Source organism: Zeus faber (genome assembly GCF_960531495.2).
Source record: "Zeus faber genome assembly, chromosome: 4".
Lineage (NCBI taxonomy): Eukaryota > Metazoa > Chordata > Actinopteri > Zeiformes > Zeidae > Zeus > Zeus faber.
Window position 1 is genome coordinate 8042055 of NC_137191.1, and position 22101 is coordinate 8064155.

Consider the following 22101-nt stretch of genomic DNA (forward strand, 5'->3'; position numbering starts at 1 on the left):
GGGACGTGTCTCCTCCCTCGCTCCTCCGATATAACCTGACTCCGGTACACGTCTCAGGTGCGCTGCACGTCGGCCTGCATTTGGAGATCGGTGCGTTCGAGCCGGTGCGCTCGCCCAAGCCAAAACAGCTCTCAGTAGGGTGAGTAATCATAGGATTTCCAGGTCTTAACTATCTGATTCACAGGCTGGAGTCCGCCCACGGATGACTCCTCCACCTGTCCGCATTGCGGAGGCCGAGAGCTTTGAAACGGGTGACTGATCTTCGCGTATAAGCTACGCAGCCGGAGCCGGAACTTTATAAACAATGCTGTTTGCGGCCGTGTGTCCGAGCTCACTGTGGCAGCGGAGGAAGAAAGACAGAAGGGGAGAAAAACCTTCCAAATGGGCCGACAATAAAAGTCAGTTCAGCGTGGCATACTGTAAATAATGTCATGCTGTTGTCCATGAATCTGATCATTCTGTTCGTGTTAATAAATAAGATCTATATACTTTATATCTTAATATTTGAAGCCTTGCGGCTTTTATTATATTATGTTATGGCTGTATGGATACAAAGAGGAGTTTCAGGTGTGGAAGCTGCCAGGGAATCGTCTATGGGGAGGGCTATTAATGCTGCCATTGTGTTATCATGGGACATTAGGGATAAAATAGTCAAGTACATGACTTCTTGAGATGTCTGCAGAGAATTACGACCAATATCTATTTCATTTTTCTCATCACATATAAAATGACGATAAAGCCATGATGATTCGGTGCTTTTATTATAAAGTGAATTTTATTGATACGTGTAGATATCGTAGAATACTATAGCTTGTTTTATATATTATCTTATATTGTCTGTAAACACAAACAAACACACTTTTTTGTTTTGTTTGTCCTTCATTTTTTCTTCTGCTCAGCCCAAATTGACCCCCCCCCCCCCGCATCTTCAAGGGAGAGGCCGGCAACGGAAGTAGGCGGAGCTTCGCGGCAGTCCCCCCCCCCGGACGCCGCGGCCAATCAGAGACTCCGACACTTCTCCGCGTCGTTCACCTGTGCGCGAAAACGTGATTGCTTTACCTGGAGCGTCCGCAACGTGGAGAGGAGTCCGAGCCATGAGGACCTCCGCTCCGCGGGAGACGCGTTAAATGAATGGAGTAAGCAAAAACAACCGCTTCAAGACTTTCACAGCAGTTCCAAGGACACACAGGTAACTGCCCATTTATGTGTCATGTCATTATTAGATCATATGTTTATGACTATGTCTGGGTTGTTCTAAATAAAAACCGTAAATGCCGTAAGAGAATACGAATGTTAAATTATAATCAACCTGCGCCGTGCAATTTTCAATAAGTTGAAAAGAGTATCGGTCAACCCCAACCCAAAATACTGACAGGGATTTATCATCTTTTTTTTTTTTTTTTTGAATGGTCAAAGTAAAATAAAAAGTTGAAAATAAAAGTTTTTGCAGTAACTTAGATTACTTCTATGTTTTTTTTGTGTTGTCTTCTGTATTTTCTTATTGTCTCGTCCGTAGCGCCTGGTTGGGTTGGGAACGTCGGGGATCGTGTGTAGTTGGTTGTCAATAAGAACTATGAGTTTAGCCCAAGTGTGAAGAATGTTGTCGACCTGCTTCAAGTGGAAAAGACGGTTTTCAAGGGAGCAGACAGTACTAGCTCGTTCACAAGCTCGTTGTCGGTTTGGAGTTGGAGGAGTCAGTTATTCTCTGTTGGGATCTGGGAATAACTTCACTCAAACGGACCTGGATCCTTTAACAAGTTATAGATCATTTTGGAGGAGAAAATAATTAAAAAGCGTCCGTCACAATTATTGGGGCATTAGTTTGATTATATATATATATATATATTTCTGATATTGTTGATATCTAGATATTCATGCTATTTTATATATACGATCTATATTTTCTATACTTCATATCAGATATTTTTTTCTGTATTGTTTTTTTATATTGATTTTTGTGTGTATGCACGTAAGACAATAACAATGCAGTTCCCAGATTCTTAGGATCAAATAGAATTGCTTATATTTATGTCTATGAGTACTTCACGTCACGTAGAAAAGCGTGTTTCATTAATTATTAAATAGTTTGTTTCATGTTTAATTAGTAATTACAATTTGTTGTAATTACCTCGAAATAGACTTCAATGTGCCTCCAGGATTTTGGCCATATTATATTTGTATAATATTTCATATAATATTGTATTATTTATTCAGTATATACCAGAAGCTAAAACCAGCAATAACGCACAGACACATTCAAAATATGCATTCAAATTAAATGAAAAAACATCATCTTGAATTTTGCAAACCATATTTTTTTCAGTGCATGTGGATGCGATTATAATTTCATCTTCATTAATGTGATGATCATCACAATGTTTTTATAAAAAAAATAGATTTATATGTCGTAAATTGCTCAAATTATAGGTAATTGTTAGATTATAAACTGTGCCATTTTATTAATCATGAATGAAATCATTATTATAGCTGATCCTTTAAATATTTTATGGTAGGATTTATATTTATACCAGAAATTCTGTTATGATAGCATGACACTATGTTTTTTTCAAAAATGGTTAAAATATATTAAGGATTTTGATTTATCATCTGGATCAAATAACTATAGATAATAATAATGTTATTTAAAAGCAAATACTATAACATTTATAGTTTCAATATAAAGGCAATAGAATAAATAAAATAAAGGAATTTCACATATATTTGAGGAGTCAGAATTGAAATAAAGCATAAACAGAATATTCTTATTCATGGGGAGGTGTACTTTGTCCTTTGTACTACTATGTCCCTTTCTCCTTTCTTACTAAATTGATTCTTCCAGGAACATTTATAATCTCAAATTTATAATTTCAAACAAGTTTGAAGGACATAATTTAAAACCTTGGCTCGGCTATGGTTAAAATAATTCATCTGCTTCCTCTTCTTCAATCCCACCACACGCAAGCTCTGTGCAGAAGAAAGGAAAAGGTGTATAATACTGTATATAACATTAGTGATTGTTGCATTTATACTGTAAACAGTACATACAATATTGTAGTTCAAATATATTTAAAGTTGTATATGAAGAAAAATTCATGTGAATTATGTAAAATGAAATTCCTGATGTATCCCTTATCTTTCAGATTAAAAATGCATTTGTTTCTTAGTTTGCAAGTTTTTTTTCCACTCCAGGGAATATCATTTGTCATTTAAGTGGAGAAAAAAAAGGTGTATTACAGCATGATAAGAGATTGGAAGTTTGGAGTAAGGCTTTAGCACACACAGAACAAAAACAAGAAAGGGTGTGTAGGACATTTTTTTCAACAAAAAGGTTAAAAAGCCTTTTTAAAAGCCTTCATTTCAATGTCTGATGTTGATTTACAAATCAGTTTTTGACTGTTCAATCAGTGCAAGGGAGTAAAGCTGGTAAGAAAAGTTTGGGAACAATTTACATATCAACAGTAAGATAGAAAGAGCAAAGAAGATAAGAAAGAAAACACTTTGAAGCTTCATTTGGTATCATTTTCCACTATTTACACAAAAAAAAACATACCCCAAATGCATGAGACCCAAAGTGTCTCCCGAGAGCGCAGATGTGACAGTGTGACTATCTTAGTTTTGGAACTGTTATAATTTTTTAATTACACCACCAAAAGTAAATGTGTTCATCTTTATACGTTGCTCTTTAGGAATTTTCCCCCAGCCAGTGTCCAAAGGATCAAACATAGCGGAGCTGTCTCTTCATGTCCTGTGATGTTTCACCCCCTGTGTGCCTCTTTCCAATGGCAGGCTTGTAAACCAGGGGCTGTGCTGGTTCCTGGCCGGGCAGGTTTTATGACCCCAGCCCTGTCGTCGCTCTGTACCATCCTCCTCCTCCTCTTCCTTCTCCTCCTTCCTCGCTGCCATCCCCCCGGGGCCCCAAGCCAGCTGTTTCCCTTAGGAGCTGCGAGGCCGACCGGCACTTTTATGAATGGAGGAGGATACTGTTCGCTCTGCTTGTTTACGGTTATTCCAGAGAATGGGGGGGGGGGGGCTGGGGGGGCAGGGAAAGAGGGACGGTTCCACTCCGTGTCTGACTTGCATTCCCAAAAAATTACAGAGTAGTAGCCCTGGCTCCAGGGTGACAACAAAATAAATCAGCTCGACCTTTAACACCACACTTTTCATTCGGGAATTCCAAACTAATTGCTTTACGATTTCATTACAACCAGAAAGCGTCCCCGATGGTGGGTTATAAGTGATCCTTGGAGATTCAAGTATAATATATCACTTATTATCCCGTTGGCCTGGCTGGGCTGACTCGCCAAATTGAGATTTCGAGAGTGGGATCTTTAAATGTCAAGCTGATAGACATGGCGTGTCTCCTGACACACTTATGTTAAACAATGTGTGTACCCTATCAGGCTGTAAAGGTCCTAGATATTTACAGGATGTGTGTCCATTGCAGTTGGAGTGGGGTGACCCTATGCAGATAGCCGTCAAAGATTTCTTATCGCAGGCCATGATCTGAAGACGAAATGAAAACGACCCCAGAAGACTGCTTTATTGTTTCCTGCAGTAAAGATAATTGTGCATTCTGTAGGACAGCGGCAGAGGTGGGGGGCCAAAAGATGGTTTGGGACCGGGGCAGGCTTTGGGCCGAGCACAGCCCCGTGGCGTTTTGCTTTCGGCTTGTTCATCGGAAACTTCTGCCAATTTCTTGAATTCCGACAAGGATCGTGTCACCTTCAAAAATGTGAACCGGGGTAGGGGGTGGGAGGGTAATAATTTCAAAGATAGCAGCAATGTACCTACTAGGGGAACGCCGGGTGACTGGGTTCTGCTTGAGAGCGTGTGCTAATCATTATCCACATTAAGTAATTGACGCATTGTTTTTGTTGGACTGTTCTCAGGCTCCTGAACGCTGTCAGGGCTGCAACTGTTGATGCCCTCTGCCGCCAGTGTGTAAGAGGCGGGGCGTTTTAGTTTTTTTTAGGGGCCCCTTTTCTGCAACTCGCTCGAGGGCCTGTTGTTGTAAATCATGTGTGATTCACAAAAAAACAGGTTCTTCTGTCTGCCAAGCTCCATCTCCTCAAACCTCAGACGTACAAATAGAGTTTGGCCTGCAGCCATACCTCCCTGGATCTTCCTCCTTTACCAGACTGCACTCCTGTCAACACTCCCCTTTTCTACTTTCCCTCCCCCATCTCGCCAGCGTTTATCTCACTCCTCCTCTGCCTCTGCACGGGGCGGATGATGTTTTTTTTTTTGCGCTGCTCTTTGACTGTCCTCCATGGGAAGTACCTGGCAGCGGATGCATGTGCTAGGCCTCTGCCTGGACACGTCTTGCGCTCTCTGTCTTGCGCGCTCCGCCTCCCTCTCTTCCCTTCGCTTCTCTCTCCTTGGCCGCGCACCGTGAGAACTTTGGTATCCATGGCAACGAGGGAGGTGTGTTTAGGGTGGCTATTTTCATGTGGTTAGTGGATTTGGACTGAAATGTGTGGGCAGTTTACGCTCTTGAAAGTTTTGCACTTGTATCCACCGTACTGAGATGGTTTAATGTTGTTGATGGGAAAATATAGAAGAGATATTAATCTGTCTGTTGCTCTTTTTTTTTTAGGTTTCTTCTCTCTGTGGCCATCCCACAATGTGCTGAGTCTCTGCATTATCCAAGATCCCAAAACCAACTATTTGAATCTTCAGTTCTCATCATCATCCTCGAACCTGTAACAGACGAATGGCCCACCCGTATGAACCCTGGCTGAGAACAGCACCACCTGGTGCAGGTTCAGAAGACATGAACATTCCCTCCTGGTGGGACCTCCACACTGGTCCTGGGAGCTGGATGGACTTGCAGGCAGGGCAGGGAGTAGGGTTGCCTGCAGTAGGTACAGGGAGCTCCATGGGACTTCAACCCTCTCTGGGGCCTTATGGCTCTGAACCCCAGCTGTGTACTCTTCCCCCCGCTCAGCTGGCCCCGGCCTCTCACTCTGCTCACCTCTACCCACAGGATGGTTTCAAGATGGAGCCACTTGCTCAAGAAATGCTCCAGCCAGAACCTTTCTCCCTGGAAGAACCACAGGAGAGTGCTGCCTCAGCCCGACCAAAGTCCCAACGACGCTCCTCCGCCAGGGGTGCTGGCCAGGCTCTGTGCCGGTGCCCCAACTGTGTTCACGCCGAACAGCTGGGTCAGAGCGCCGACGATGGCAGAAGAAAGCACATGCACAACTGCCACATTCCTGGATGTGGCAAAGCCTATGCCAAAACCTCCCACCTCAAGGCTCACCTGCGCTGGCACAGCGGGGACCGTCCATTTGTCTGCAACTGGCTCTTCTGTGGCAAGCGATTTACCCGCTCCGATGAACTTCAGCGTCACTTACAAACACACACTGGTGCCAAAAAGTTCAGCTGTGCTCTGTGTCCCAGAGTATTCATGCGCAATGACCACCTGGCCAAGCATATGCGCACACATGAATCCTCACCAGGGCAGGGAGATGAGCGGGTGAACGGAGAAGGAAGGATGGATAAGGTCTTCGAAACACCCACACCTCCTCCATCATCCTCACATGCGTCTGATGCCACAGAGCCACCACTTAAGATGAAATGCGAGACAGATCCATTAGTCTCAGGTATAACAGGGCAGTCGAGCTAAGTGCATTTTTTCAGGAAGAATTCAGTGATCCTTTATCTTATTTTTATTTGTCATAGAGATTTTTATGATAGACTCCAGCTTTAGAAAAGCCATTTTTTACTCTCTTGTGAATCCATTAGTTTGGTTTGAGTCAAGACATCTGCAGTTATCTGAGTGGAGACAGAGAGTGGAATGATATAAGACATCTTTCCTGAAGGAAAGTTATATGAAGACAGAGCCTTTTTCTATACTGGCCAGTCGGACTGACTCACTGCGGTCACTTCGTATCACTTCAGACATCATTCTGGAATGTTTCCATGTTTCTGGAAATGATGCCCACATGCAGACGACCGCATCAGCCTTCAACCCAGCATCACTTTTCAATTTCGATGGAACCATTGAACCAATACCAGAATGCATCAGCGTTTTGTCAGGTAAAGGAGGAGGAGCAGCAACGCTTGAAATTGTTGTGGCTGAACATCTGCCACTGACAATGAAAATATGTGCTTATAAAGGCACTTTAGCGACCACGTACACACCGAAAGAGTAATAGAATAAATTATTAAAATATTGGTAAATGGGTAAATATTTACAAATATTGCACACAATTCAATTGAACATTGCCTGTCTCATCACTCCTGAATTTCCCCACTGGTCCCGGGGTCTGGTAGCCGGAGGGAATTTCAACATTCCCATTTCAACAAGCCCTTCCAGGCTGATATATGGAGTGAGACACAGTGAACATAGCACATGACATGACTGCCTAACCAGGCGTGCCTTCTTCCGCCTTTATGCCAAATTGAAAGGAGGGTAGGTAGAAACCAAGCTAGAGCCAGAGCTTGCTGGTAGGACTTCCATAGCTGCTAGTGCTACTGTTATCAGTAGACAGTTTGAAAAATACTTGGAGTAAAGTAAACTGAAGACGACTTGCTGGCCTGTTTACAGTGAAACATGGTTACCAACTGTTACTTGAAGATTTGTTTAAAATTCTTGTGCAGTTGTTTAAGTCGAGCAAACAGTTTTTTTCCCCTTTTTGTTAAGCCAGCATGAATAGAGAAATAGGTCTTGGCAAACATTTTATGTTGTTTCAGCTCTAACATTTTTCCACTCTTCAAATTTCTTCGATTTATGAGAACGCTTTGTCAAGATATAATGAGACACTGGAAATTACATAGATTCGTTTTTTTTCTTCCATCCCTTTGCAATTACATTCCACAAAAATTGGGTGTATCTCTAAGCAGTCAAAATGGCAATAGAGACCAAATCTGATAAAGAATAAATTCACTGTGTGTAGACAAATGTTATAATGAATAATTATGAGAGCTGATGTAGTATTAATGCAATTGTATTATATGAAAAGTATATAATTTTCTTAAGTTGAAATGTATAAAAATGTAGTCTTTCAACTAAAACAATACAGAATGAAGCAAAGTGATATTTGGATTTCTACTTAACATTTACTTCGTTTTTTAAAAACAAAATATTAATCCAAGACAGTGTCAGGACTCCGCTTGAGTCTTCCACTGGATACATCATTTCTGCATGCCGTTAAGACCTATGCATGCAAAAATAAGATCCTGGTTTGTTGACCACACTGACAAACTATTTTTTATTTTATTTTATTTTTTTTAATTTTTTAATAAATGAAGCACATCATCAATATCCTTGTTTAATAGCAGTTCAACACTTACACCAAAAACTGTGCGGAAATAATACAAAAGAGCAACCTTTGATACAACAGCAATATACCTAGCACTTATTGTGTGGGTTGCTTTAAAATGGCAGGTACAGTAGTTTTGTAGCATGCAATACAGGCATTTTTCAGGTTTCTAAACACAAATAGAACTTATATGCAACTCACCAGAGATTACACTGAGATATTATTATTGTTTGTTTTAAATTAGGGCGCTTTCACTATTGGAGGCTCTGTTATACTGTATGAATGGAAACTAAGGAATGGGAAGACATTTGTGCATATTTGTCTATTATTATTATTATTATTATTATTATTATTATAGGCTAATATTTTTTTTTCTTCATGTTGGTCAAAAGGACAAGATTTAAAAAATATTTTATTTGGTTGGTGTAGTATTTTCTAGCTGTAGAAAGTGTAATATGTGTTTTTATTCTATTAATTTAAATGTCACCGTGTAGCTGCTTGCATTGTAATCCAAACAAATCCCATATGAAATAAACAGTACACTGTCTCTGTGTTTATTTGGGTTTTTTTATGCAGGTGACTGAGCAGCTTATACACAAACAAACACGGACACGGACGCGCTTTCTCACGCACATGAGCACAAACAAACACGCATGCGCTAACGGGCAGGCTTGGAGGAGGTTGCTGAGACTTGCTGAAATAATAATAATAATAATAATAATAATAATAAGATGTAGTACAACAAGTGAATAATAAAGTGAGTATAATAATAATATAATAATATATAATAATAACGTTGAGTTGCATATTACTGATCGTGACGTATTGATTATGCTGCGTTCTAACAGCCTCGGAAAGGGGCATTCCCGTGTCCGTAATTGTAACCTTCGAGCTAACACGGATGGGTTCGATTGCTTCTGTTTTGGGAAAACGTGCGAGTAAACTCTACAAACCACAAACACGACATAGAGACGAGACAAGTAGTTTAGATCGAAGTTAGACGTAGTTTTTCAATGAAACCAGATGCGAGGGAATTTTGTTGGCCGTTAACGACGTGATTAGGGTTGTTGCCGTGACGTCAGGGTTGTTATCTTGACAAACCCGGCCCGAGCGATCTACCAGGAAATTCCGATTTGGAATTCTAATTTAAATTGCCATTTCTTTAGACTTTACCGAGCCACCGGGCGGATTTTTCCGAGTCCTAATTCAGGAAAGCGCAGCATAGCAACAGTTGCGCCGTGAATTAACCGGAAGTGACCCAACCGGAAATTACGTCAACCTGAAAAGAAATGGCCGTTGTACACCGGAAGTGACCCCACCGGAAATTACGTCAACCTAAAAAGAAATGGCCGTTGTACACAAGGACTGTCAAGGCTAGATGGCTTGGGAGCCTGTGAAATATAAGTGATTTAAAAAACGACGGCGGACCTACTTCATCATTCTACAGCCTTTCATTCATATTGAATAAAGCGACAACTTGTCAAGATGGGAGGCGGTGACCTCGTAAGTAGAAACTAAACATCACCTTTCAATAACAAAAGCTCGCTAGCCTAGCTTGTTAGCTCACTATCCGTGCCGGTGACTTTGTTTACCCTTCTCTCTTTCTCGCTTTTATCCAGAATCTGAAAAAGAGCTGGCACCCCCAGACGATGAAAAACATCGAACGGGTCTGGAAAGCGGAACAGAAACACGAGGCTGAACGAAAGAAGATCGAGGAGCTCCAGAAGGAGCTAAAAGAAGAACGAGCCCGGGAGGAAATCACCAAATTTGCGCAGGAAACGGGTGCTCTCAAGTGGGTTTCGAGTGTCTACTTCCACCTTAATTAAACGGAGGGAGAACGGTGTATCCGCTGTGTGCTGTCAATGGAGCTGTCACAATTATTATATAATCCCCTGATCGCGATCGCGTTTTTTTCTTCTGCAAAAATCGTGAAGTATTCCACAGTCATTTGTTTCCATTCAAATTGAAGGGGAATTTTGAGCCATTGGTAGAAAGGTTGCAACAAATAGAATGTGAATCACTTGGGTTGAGAAAAATTAACTGTCTTCCTAAATTTACGCTCCAATCCTCAATGTCATTAAAGAAGAAAGAAAGAAAGAAAGAAAGAAAGAAGAAGAAGAAACAGTCTTTAGTGGTCACACTACAACACATGCTTGCACACACATGCACATGCTTTAATGGTGGCCGGTGAAATGGTTCCTCTGCATTTAACCCATCCTGGCTTGTCCTTCCTCTGGGGGCACAGCCAGGAGCAGTGGGCAGCATACGTGGACGCGCCCGGGGACCAGGTGATTAGTGTCCATCGCTGGTCCATGGCTCTTCTGCATTATATACGTTACACGTTTAATGCATGCCACTATAACTGTGGTATAAATACATTATATACAGACAATTAAATTGTTGAATGATATCATTTGTATGAGAATCAACTAAAATTCCATGATCACAATTTCCCTAGTTGTAATGTTTATCAATCATCTGGTTATAGAAAGAAGGATGACCGCCTGGACTGGATGTACCAGGGTCCAGGCGGCCAGGTGTCCAGGGATGAGTATCTGATGGGACGTCCCATCGACAAGCAGATCACAGAGCAGTACGAGGAGCCTGAGAGCGGCCCGTCTGCCCAGACAGGCCTCCTGCCCGGGTCCATCTTCAACCCTACCACCCCTGCGTCCAACCTGGATTTGGCTGCAAAGATCAGGGAAGACCCCCTGTTTGAAATCAGGTCAGTGCATCTCAAATACTTCCGGCGCTGGTCGAGCTGGCAGCCGGTTTCAGCTGCTCCGTGCCTTTTTGTTGTTTATAGAAATTTTTCACAGGTCCTACTTTTGTCAGAATGTAAATTGTTGATACGGTTATGTATTGATATATGTTTTAGGTTTAGTGTGTATTGCTTTTTTTCTTATTTAAAATTCTAATGACTTTATTATTGCCTCTTGTTTTAATGTTTTCCACTGCAACACCATAAATTTCCCATTTTGGATGAATCGATACTTGTTTAAAGGCAAAATCATTTGATTATTCACTGTTCTTGTGTAAAAAGTCTTATTTTTGCTTTAAAGAAAACGTGAGGAAGAAAAGAAAAGAGAAGTCTTGACCAACCCAGTGAAGATGAAGATGATTAAAGAAATGGTAAGAGAATACTTACAATTATTGCTGAGGTGGTTCAGTAACAACGTTGACCTGAGGTCATTAAACGTATAGATACAGAGTGATTGGTGAGCTTTGAGCATATGCTCTGATTAGGGGTGCAACGGATCACAAAACTCACGGGTCGGATCGTATCACGGTTTTGAGTCATGGATCGGATCAGCAATAAAAAAAATGTAAAAAGTGAGACAAATATAACTTTGCTTTCCATTTATTTTGTAAAGCACTGAAAGGAACTTTTGCCCATGGGCTTAAATAAAAACAACATTCAAGAAGTCCAATGTTTAAATAACAATCTTAAAATATATAATATTTTAAATTCTCAATTGTTAAATTAAAGTGCAATATAAGGCACGCATGATACCTTCTTTATTTATGGTAGTGAGTGAAAAAATATGATCAGATCCGCCCCCAGTAACTGAATTTAATTCCAGTAACAGTAACCAGTATCATGTTCAATTTCTCACGTTAATAACAAACTAAATTTCATGAAAATCGGTTTAGAATGAAGAAGTACAGTCGTCGTTGTAGTGAAGTCGGCGTCTCTCAATATACGATTCGATTTTCAATTTAAACATTTTTTCAGTCCTAACCCTATCTAGTCTTGATTTGTAAAGAAAACACTTGTTTTTTAAAAAGTAACTTTGAGTCCAGTCACATTAAATCATTCCAAATAATGTTATTTTTTTGCAGTGGAATAAATATAAACAAAATATTTCATACAAATTCATAGAGAAAATAAATGCTTGGGAGCTGTAAGAGACAAACTTTTAACGCCGCTGCAGGTGTCTCTTCTCCTCCACGTCATTGTCCCCTCTGTACGTTCTTCTCTAATCTGACTTTTATTTTTATTTACTTTTTTCAAATTCTACTTAACTTATCACAGCATCATGTTCAGTTCAACATTATTATCTTGTCTTTTGATATCACAATCCAAATCATATCCATAACGTTAACTACTCTTATGGAGCGCGTACAGGTGCGTAGCTGCACTTATTACAAGCTGCTTCTCTGTTCTGCCCTCTCAAGTGGACAAATCAACTGGACATATTATTAAATATATCATATTTTATTTAATCAGAGCACACTTTATCTTTAAATGATTAGAAGGCACAAGCTGGACTCCGGCTCCTGTGGCTCGGGCTATTGGTTCACCACCTCCCCCCAAAAGCTCCGGTGCAGTGATACAGTACACAGTGTATTTTCATATAATGTCACATTTGAGGTCACATTTATGTCAGACAATATTACCCACAAAAATGCGTAGAGAATCCCGAACCTGATTGTGTTTTTGAAATTTGAAATCGAACGCTCAGTTAGATCTATTTTTGATTTTGAATCAGAACTGTGACACTCTATGAACCAATCATTGCGCTCCAGAGTAAAACACAGCACGCATGTCTTGTCTTTCTTCTTTTCATTACAACTCTGTAGAGATTTATGGAATTATGAGTTTAAAAAGTAACAGTGGCAGTACAACTGTATTTCATGATGATGGTTACATTTTGCAATTGACCTGCGGTTCACATGCGAGCCGGACCATGGGGGGCGATCCGTATGGATCACAGATCAACTACGATCCATTACACTACTACCTCTGAGAAAGCTGAATAATTAAAAAAAAAAAAAAAAAAAAAAAGAGGTGGGACGGTGTAAGACAAAGGCAACACCGATGTGCGCATATTCCAGTCAGAATTATTACCTCTTACAGTTGTGCCATTCTGCTTTCCTGCAGCTACGTCAAAATCTTGAGAAGAAAGATAAAAAAAAGAAAAGAAAGAAGGAGAAGAAGGAAAAGAGGGGCGATAAAGAGAGGAAAAGGGAGAAGAAACATAAAAGAAGGAGCACAAGTTCACTCTCTGAGGAGGAGGAATACCACAAAAAGCACAGGTATGAACTCAATGATCTATCAAGTTTCAAAAAATGTGCACCTGGTTTTCCTAAAGCTGTGTAAATAACAATCAAAGTTGTATGTTTTGGCTTGTTTACGATTACTTTACATTTCTGAGAGGGCTGACGTGCCTTGCTGCCTGTTCTTAGGTCCCATTCGAAGGAGGAATCCTCCTATCACTCCCATCATGTTCCCATCTATGGACTTCAGGTACGTGAAAAAGTTGAGCTTGAAATAGTTAAATAGTTGGTGGCCAGGTTGAACAACTATTCAACTAATCAAATGTTTGTTTGTTACAAAGTATCTTTGGAAATAAGCCTTAGTTGTATTTAATTTCAAAGTCAATGTTCATCAAAAATGAATACTTTTGTCAGTTAACATATTGTTTGATGTGTACATTTTGATGATTTAAATACTAGACACTTGTACTTACAAACAACCTTTAGATTAATCCACTATATTAGGACATCACTCGTTAGGAGGCAGCTAATTTGATTTATCTAACATTACTTCATCACATGTACAGTGGATTAGAGTATACAAAAGCTTTTTTTTGCGAAGGTGCCTGGAGTAAAATATCCATTCAATACATTTGCAGATGAATCTTGAGCAATTTTAACACATAGTTTGAGGTCATCTTCCCTTTTGGCAGAATAGCTTTTGGTTTCCGCAAATTGTAATTGTGGTATTAAGGGCTGGGCGTTCCCAGGATGCTGATCTTCCTCTTTATCCGGCTCTACTCATTTTCCCCTTATTGCAGACTTGTGTCACTATCTCCTCTGTTTTTGAAACGTCATCATAGTATTTTGCTGCCGCTGCCATAACCATGCTCAGCAGAAGGTTGTGTGCTCTTTCAGTAATTGACTCGACTCTGTTCTCAGTGGCAATTATACCTTAGAATTAAGAGCAAACGGCTTTCCCTCGGTTTCTCCCACATTGTTTGAGGTGAACTACCTCGTCTTATATACTTCAAAATAGCACTGGATGCCATTTCTGCAATTTTGTTTAAAGGGTAGAAAAATGGTTATTATATGCAGACTACACAGTCATGCAGAGATAACGCCTGAATTTCCCTCTGGGGAATAGTTTTCCTCAATTGTTTACACACGTTTTCTGAAAACATACGTCATTCTCAGAACTCCACAAACAAATCCAAAAACACACACGCAAAAGGCAAAACTCGGCAAATCTACTGCAAAATGAAACTCTGCATTTAAAACTATGTATGTATGTATGAACAATTATGTATTCTCAAAAAAAATCTTTTGAAATGACACGGCAAACCATCGTATCAATAAACATCTCTAAGAACCGATGGAACGCTGATGTGCTCAATGTAGAATGTAGAAACACTTATATGAATGGAAAGCACTAGTATGAATGTCATCAGGAGACTTATGCCTTTTGCATGTCCAGTGTTATACTTACTTCTTATGTACCGTAGTCTATTGTAAAATATATTGGTATAATATTTTTATACCCGAATATAAAACACAAATATACTGTAATATAAACAAATGTTTTTTCCCCCAAAATAATGTATACATCCCATCAAACACAAAGTTGGATGTGTGAAGCGTTCTACATACAGAGCAAATAATATAAAAATGTACTGTATACAGTACTGAGTACTGTATTGATATACTGTAATGAAAGTAGATTTATTACCTATTCCCATTTTGGACGATACTGTGAACCTGCGCTAGTTTGGTTCTACTCTGCCCAGCCTCCCTCATTGTTGGACCATTGTTGACCACGTGTTTAACCAAGGTTGCCCGGATTTCATGAGAGATTATGGCTCTCCTTGATCTTCCTCGTCCTCCTCCTCTGACTCTCACGCCTCTTGCTATGCCTCCCTCCTAGGTTGGCATCCATTGCTCCAAAACAGAAGCACCCGTCTGTGTAATCTTATCTTTTAAACTCTCTATCAGCTCCCTTATAGCTTCCGTTGCTGCACTCGTCGTTCAACAGGCATTTATGTAAAAGATGATTGTCAAAATCACTTGAAAAAACGTTATATCTTAGTAAAATAAGTATCTTTTAACCCAAACCATGTTTTTTGACCATTCGGAGTCAACCTAAGTCATTGTCATTAGAATATTTAAAATTGTATCCAGTATTGAGAGAATTTTGCTCTTTTCTGAATTGACGGACAAAAATAAATTGAGAAAAAATAAATAAGTACTGGAGTTATCCTTTAAAACACGGTGCATTTTTCAGAATGTTGCCACTTAAACCATAACTCAATCACGGTGTGAGATGTGCTGCTCACACAATTATATATTTTTAGGTTGTCCTGCTGTTCCCTATTTACCGTACACAGGTCACTTTCTGAAGCCTCGGTGTGTTAAATGCTTGATGTTTTCAAGGTTGTGCAAACCTTTTGGTTTCTCTATATTAAAAAAATCAAGCATTATGCATTGCTTATTAGGGAAGTTCAGTAGGGGTAAAAAACGAGTTTCCTCTTCTTTCAGGTTCCTGAAAGACATCACCAGTCCTCCGCTCATGGGGGGCGGCGGGAGAGAAGCCGCTCTAGTTCTCCATCGAGGAACAACCGGGAAAACCACTCGTCCAAGTGGTCGGACGGCAAGCCCCCTCAGAGAGCCCTGGCTCCGCAGAGAGAGCACTACCAGAAGCATAACAACCACCGATCCAAGTACGGATCTGTACATCTTAACATCCCCAAAGTCTGACAACGGCTTTGTCCAATTGTCTTTTATATGTTGCTTTGTTGTTTTTTTGCTTGTCTAAAATGCACCTAGAATACGACTCCTCATTCAGACTGACAGGTCCACATGGCTCTCCACGTGTGAGCCAGTGTTCTGTCGAAAGTTATTTGTGTTTTATAAAGTTGCTGAACCTTGACTCATTTGACGGGTTAAATTTGTCCTCCCTACCTCTTTACAGCCTGCATCTCACACACAACAAATTGGCTGTTGATATCATTAATTATGTTATTAAACATAAAACACACCTTACACCAAGACAGAGCGCTATAATAATATTAATAATAATAATAATAATAATAATAATACATTTATTTAAAAAATTTAAAAAAAAAAAAATCAACCACTATGTTCACTTTTAACATTTTGCGATTCTGTGCCATTGCAGACACCTTTCTGCAGAGGAGCTGGAGCATAAGAGACTTCAAATGATGGACTTTGCCAAGCAGCGAGAGGAAGAGCGGGGGCACACCGTGAAAATGTACCAGCGACAAGAGGAGAAGGAGAAGGCGCGCGAACGGGTTTCCAAGCACGAGCGCCGCCCCGGCTTCATCCAGTGAGTGCTGGACAGTATGCAGAAAGCTGGACATCGAGTTGAATGAACGTTTTTTTTTTTAGGAAATTCCCAGCATTCTTCCATTCTTTCCGCTTATGAGTTAGACATGACAGGCTTTATTATTAAGAGCTGTTTTCCGCCCGCAGCGACATGAAGCTGGAGAGTGCCTCCAGTTCTTCCCTGGAGGACAGAGTGAAACGGAACATCCACTCCATACAGCGCACCGTGGCTTCACAGGAGAAGAACTTCATGAGGAGGTGAAGACTAAAGGAGGCAGCTGCAGACGACTGTGCTTGTTCAGTTCGCTTCTTCGTCGGACTGTCATGCTGGGCGGTCCAGGGGGCCGACGGCCGTGCAGGAGGCTCCACGACTCACGCTGTAAATAACTCTCCCTATTTGTATAGAAAAGCAAATTTCATAAATGCACCGTCCTTGTGGCGCTGCCTGTGATGACTGACGATTATCTGTCCTTTGTACATTACAATTTTGAAGGTTATGTCTTTATATCTTCTTTTATTTTCCTTTAGCTGAAGTGTTTTGTAAAATTGATTCTGAATCATGTACTTCAGTGATTGGACTTTTTTTTTTTAATAAAGAAAATATGGAAAGCTCATCTACTTAAGATGGCATTTAAAACAAATGGGTCTTGTGCGATTTCGTTGCGTTGGCGCTATTATTTTGCAGATTTCACTGGTACAAAGAGGTTTTGTCCACATCACTCTATCCTGGTTTTGATGAAAGCTGAATTCAAACTCAATCGCTGAGGTCAGGGAAAATAGATTTCCTCATTTTAAAGTGCCACGATCATTTCACTTTTCGTCATCCATTCATTTTAGTTCGCCGTTTAAGGCTGAGAGAACTCTGGTCGAGCTGCGTCACTTTAACGCGCCTCGACCCACCCGTGCGGCGCCTCCCTTCGGCCGCCAGCGGGAGCCAATCAGCGTCGAGCAGCGGGCGGGTGACGCACTTCCGCCGTGCTGGCTGGACTTCCGCGTCTCTAAACCGTGTAGTCACTGCGGGGAGTTGGCGTCAGGCGAGTTCTCACTTTCACACGTAACGGGGAGACAAGTCCACGCTGCGGCACAATGGTAAGAAAACGGCGTCGCACGGTACCGGTGGAGGGTCGCGTTATGGATTAGCATCGCAGCTTACTCTGCTTGGCGGGGCGGCTAACTCGGGTTAGCTTAAAACGTCTCGTTAGCCGGTCGGCACCTGAAGCGTCACGTTAGCCGCAGCGAGCTAATGGTGCGACTGAACTGAAACCACTTTTTTTTTCCCTACTCGTGGACGTTTCGGGTCAAGTGTGATGTTTAGTTATACATCAGTATATAAAGTAACGGTCAGATATGTTCCGGTTCCCAATCGTTTACCTTGCCATCTGACCGGTGTCGTGCCAAAAAGCGATTGCAGCATCTACCTAATCACCGAAAGGTTATTTATGCCCCCAAAAAAGGACTTGGCTTCATTCATGAGTGTTAAATTTTAAAGGTTATAGCCCGCCCAGCCCGTTTTACCAGTTGAAATACATTCAAAGGGACAATTCAACTCATAAAATGCAGTTTTGCACTTCCCTAACCATAAAAGGCCTCTTTTTCCATTGTCCAGAAAGTGGTCGCAGCGCCTACCTTGTGACTGAAAGGTTGTTTATGCCTCAAAGTGACTTGCTCATTCTCGAGGGTTATACAGTATTTGACATATTCCAGGCCATCCGGCGGACGGTCACTTTTTGGCACGACACCGGAAAGAAACTGCGATAATAACAGTTGATAGAACGAAGTAGTTCATGCCCTGCCCTGTTTCTGCCTAAAACCTACCCCCGCCCCATCAAATATGTAGAATTTACCTTCATCGAATAAGTAAGAGGTGGTTTGCCCCAAAGTCGTCTGATACTTCGTAAAAAAGGTCTTTAAAAAAAAGTCTAACAAACTATTATTTAACTCTTTGATGCCTGCAAATGCCATGGGTTCGCCAACAGCCGCCATACAGTCCGCCAGTGTAACCCATGATGCCTCTTGATAAAAGTAATACTTTCATAATTATTACAAATGTTTATATGATATACGTTTCAGTTATGTTCACGAGGTCAAGGTGTAAAGTAGTGAACATTATGGTAATTTCAACTTTCCTATTGATCCCCAAGCAATCCATTCATTGACATCTGGCGTCCAAACCTTTGACCTTTCCCCGTCAACCACAGTTGTGGCATACCTTGTGTTTTCTTCAAATGTTTTCTCTTAGTCTATCATGTCATATAACGGTGGGGCCGTGATGGCCATGCGGGGGAAGGACTGCGTGGCGATCGCGTCTGACCGGAGATTCGGCATCCAGGCTCAGATGGTCACCACAGACTTCCAGAAGATCTTCCCCATGGGAGACAGGCTGTACATCGGCCTGGCCGGCCTGGCTACTGACGTCCAGACGGTGTGAGTGTGAATCCAGGACTTCATGTTGTTTTTGTTGAAATAACCTCCAGAGTAGTAATGTGTCCTTCAATGAAATGTTGAATTGTCAACCGCAGAAAGACATTTTTTCTTCAATTAAGATTTTTTTTTTTTTTTTTTTACATTTTGGAAGCACATTAATTGGGGGTGGGGAAAATATTAAGAAGTAGTTTAGCAACATTTATTCTATAGGGATGCAATTTTCACCTCTTAACTGTACTGGTGTTTTTCCTATCTAACAAACAATCATACAAACTCTACATGCTATGTTTGTTGAAGACGGAAAGATCGGCGGCAATGACGAGGGATGAAAAAAATCCCGCTGGTGCGGTCCTTTTGATGGAAAGTTTTTCATATTAATCTTAGGTACGGTCAATTACGCAGGTTGTAATTTGCTTGTCTCTGTGTTCTTAGGTCCCAGAGACTCAAATTCAGACTGAACCTCTATGAACTCAAAGAGGGTCGCCAGATCAAGCCAAAAACCTTCATGAGTATGGTGTCAAACCTGCTGTACGAAAGGAGGTGAGTTTCTGATATTATGTAGTTATTTAGTGTTGTTATTTGTTTTATTGTTCGTTTTTGTTCTATTTCTTATTATCTTGTATTTATTAATTGTATTGTCTCTTTGTCCGCTCTTTCAATTCAATTAATTCCTGTTCATTAATGTTCCTTTACCTTTTTAATTCATGATCTGAACACTCAGCTTTTATTTCATCTGTCAAAGCACTTTGTAAACTGTTTTCAAAAGTTATATAAATAAAGCTATTATTATTATTTATTTTTATTATTCTCTAAGAACCACATATAGTAAAGATACTAGAATTTCAAATACTCTGGTCTATCCCACATTACATTATCCATTACAATATTTACCTGTTGCTTTCATGCACTAGAAGTACATTCAGCAGGAGCTAAACCCAAAAACCCTGATTCTTCGTAGGCAAAGCTTTCAACTAGAACAATTAACACAGGTTGACTCTTAAGTTGTTGTTTATTTCTACCTTTTAGTTTAATAGAAAATATTTTGTCATGAACTTCAACTTCCTCCACTTTCTAAGGCTGCAGTTTCCAAAGAGGAATCACAAGGACAGATTCAGAAGAACATTATATCTGAATGCGTATTCAAGTAACGTAAAATGCAAACAGTAACACGACAGGCGCTGCTCTCATCAGGTTCGGGCCGTACTACATCGAGCCTGTGATCGCCGGCCTGGATCCCAAAACCTTCGAGCCGTTCATCTGCTCCTTGGACCTGATCGGCTGCCCCATGGTGACGGAGGACTTTGTTGTGAGCGGGACGTGCTCGGAGCAGATGTACGGCATGTGCGAGTCTTTGTGGGAGCCGGACCTGGTAAGCAGCGGTGGATAAGAGGATGCACTTAAAAATATCTGTATCTCAATCAGGGTTTTTTGGGGTTTTTTTAATACTAAATCTAATACCAATAATGACATAAATTGATATGGACTTTATCTATAAACTTAAATTTGTGCTGTTTTTGCAAATTAAAGAATTTTGAAAGGAAACGCTGCGCAGTAAAAGTGAATTGTTGACAATTATTACTGATAACTGTTTTTTGTACAGAAAAAAAGTGTACAACAGGAGCTATAATTTATTTTTCTTTTACTTGGGTCTCAGTGCTGAGGCTTTTGTCTTTGAAAGATAAAAAAAGAAAATAACCCTGAAGTCCTCAATTTGTGTCTTTCTGTGAAACTCCTGTGAGAAGTCTCTTGCAGTCTGCATATTGCAGCCTTTTGTGGTAAATATATGGCCTTGGTAGTTCTGAAGTATTGCAGCATGTATATTCAATTTGAATGTATATAAAACTATTCTTGATATGACTCCTCTGCTCTGGTCTGCGGACATTGACCATCAGAAACACAACATTTGCCACAAAGACAAACCCAAATTTCTATTTACCCAAAAATTTGACCCATCAATTCTGCCCAAAGTCATTTTCCAATGGGTTTATGCTGAGAAATGTGTCTCGTTGCAGGGGCCCGACGACCTGTTTGAGACCATCTCACAGTCGATGCTGAATGCGGTGGACAGAGACGCCGTGTCTGGAATGGGTGTCGTCGTGCACGTCATGTGAGTGGAGAGCGTGGACACGGTGCACGTTCTGCACAAACTGCCAAAACAAAATGTCTGACACGTGGGTTTTTTCTTTCAGTGAAAAGGACAAGATCACCACACGTACCCTGAAGGCCAGGATGGACTAGAGCCTTTCTTCTCGCTTCCAACCGCAACCCACGTTTTGTATAAAATATGCCATGCTTGTAAGTTGTTTTTTTTGTTTTTTTTTGTCTTACTGGTACCGGTAAATAAACAATCATTGGTTTAAAGAATTCTGGATTCTGTTTTATTAAAAAGGGGTTTAGCAGTACATTTGGATTGGACAAGAACCTTCTTAATTTTAGTTTGTTTTTTTCCAACTCTTCCTAAATGAAGACCATATCTCACGTGTGTGTGCTTTTTGAAATGAGAGAGATGTGGTAGTTGGGGAAGTGTCAAGGCTCTTAACACTAATAATATGGCTGAGAATCTTTTTAGGGATAAATAACATTTGATGTCCGTTAGGTTAAAAATTCATGGCTGCTCTTGGTTATTTCCATGGCGACTATAAACGGAACAAATCACAAATTGTTATATGGCTTGGTATGGGACGTTTACCAATCTCAAACTACTAATTCCCTGTAAAATAATGACAGCTTTAAAAGGCGCGTTAACTTCTTTTCAACGACTTTTAATCTTTTGGTTTGCAGTTGGTTCTGGGTGGGGAAATGGGACGACTGCAGCATGTGACGGAAGGAAAAGTGGAAACGGGCATCAACTGGTCTCTGTGCCTTGTTTGATGATCATATTGTCCCAAATCATCTCTGGAAAGCAGACATCCTCAACATTTTGGGCATTTCCAAGACCAACATTGACATTTAATTTATATTTTTAATTCAAAGTTTGATTTAAATAGGCAGTAGCTGATGTGATATTAAAATTCACATGACAGTTGTCCAATATGCACCATGGAATATCAGTAATGTACCCTTGAGGGACTCCTACTACTCAATATAT

The 22101-nt window shown here is 40.6% G+C and overlaps 3 protein-coding genes across 4 annotated transcripts; all 3 read left to right on the plus strand.

The window, feature by feature from the left end:
- Window positions 1-1083: 1083 nt before the first annotated feature.
- On the plus strand, window positions 1084-8748 carry sp6 (Sp6 transcription factor). The gene is made up of 2 exons (XM_079999647.1): window positions 1084-1189; window positions 5597-8748. The coding sequence occupies exon 2, from the start codon at window positions 5714-5716 to the stop codon at window positions 6626-6628; it is 915 nt and encodes a 304-aa protein (XP_079855773.1). The 5' UTR covers window positions 1084-1189; window positions 5597-5713; the 3' UTR covers window positions 6629-8748.
- Window positions 8749-9615: 867 nt separating this feature from the next.
- cwc25 (CWC25 spliceosome associated protein homolog) lies at window positions 9616-17224 on the plus strand. Its single transcript, XM_079999158.1, has 9 exons — window positions 9616-9770; window positions 9887-10059; window positions 10756-10992; window positions 11330-11399; window positions 13153-13307; window positions 13458-13518; window positions 15783-15964; window positions 16423-16590; window positions 16737-17224. Exons 1-9 carry the CDS (start codon window positions 9753-9755, stop codon window positions 16849-16851), a joined length of 1179 nt encoding a protein of 392 aa, XP_079855284.1. The 5' UTR covers window positions 9616-9752; the 3' UTR covers window positions 16852-17224.
- Window positions 17225-17547: 323 nt separating this feature from the next.
- psmb3 (proteasome 20S subunit beta 3) lies at window positions 17548-21813 on the plus strand. 2 transcript variants are annotated; one of them, XR_013844107.1, is made up of 7 exons: window positions 17548-17678; window positions 18829-19013; window positions 19446-19553; window positions 20205-20382; window positions 21026-21120; window positions 21203-21308; window positions 21795-21813. XR_013844107.1 is itself a non-coding variant. In XM_079998830.1 (6 exons), the coding sequence occupies exons 1-6, from the start codon at window positions 17676-17678 to the stop codon at window positions 21249-21251; spliced, it is 618 nt and encodes a 205-aa protein (XP_079854956.1). In that variant the 5' UTR covers window positions 17548-17675; the 3' UTR covers window positions 21252-21377. The 2 variants fall into 2 exon arrangements, 1 of the variants encoding a protein (XP_079854956.1); XM_079998830.1 differs by lacking the exon at window positions 21795-21813 and having other exon boundaries at window positions 21203-21377.
- The last annotated feature ends 288 nt before the right edge of the window (window positions 21814-22101 follow it).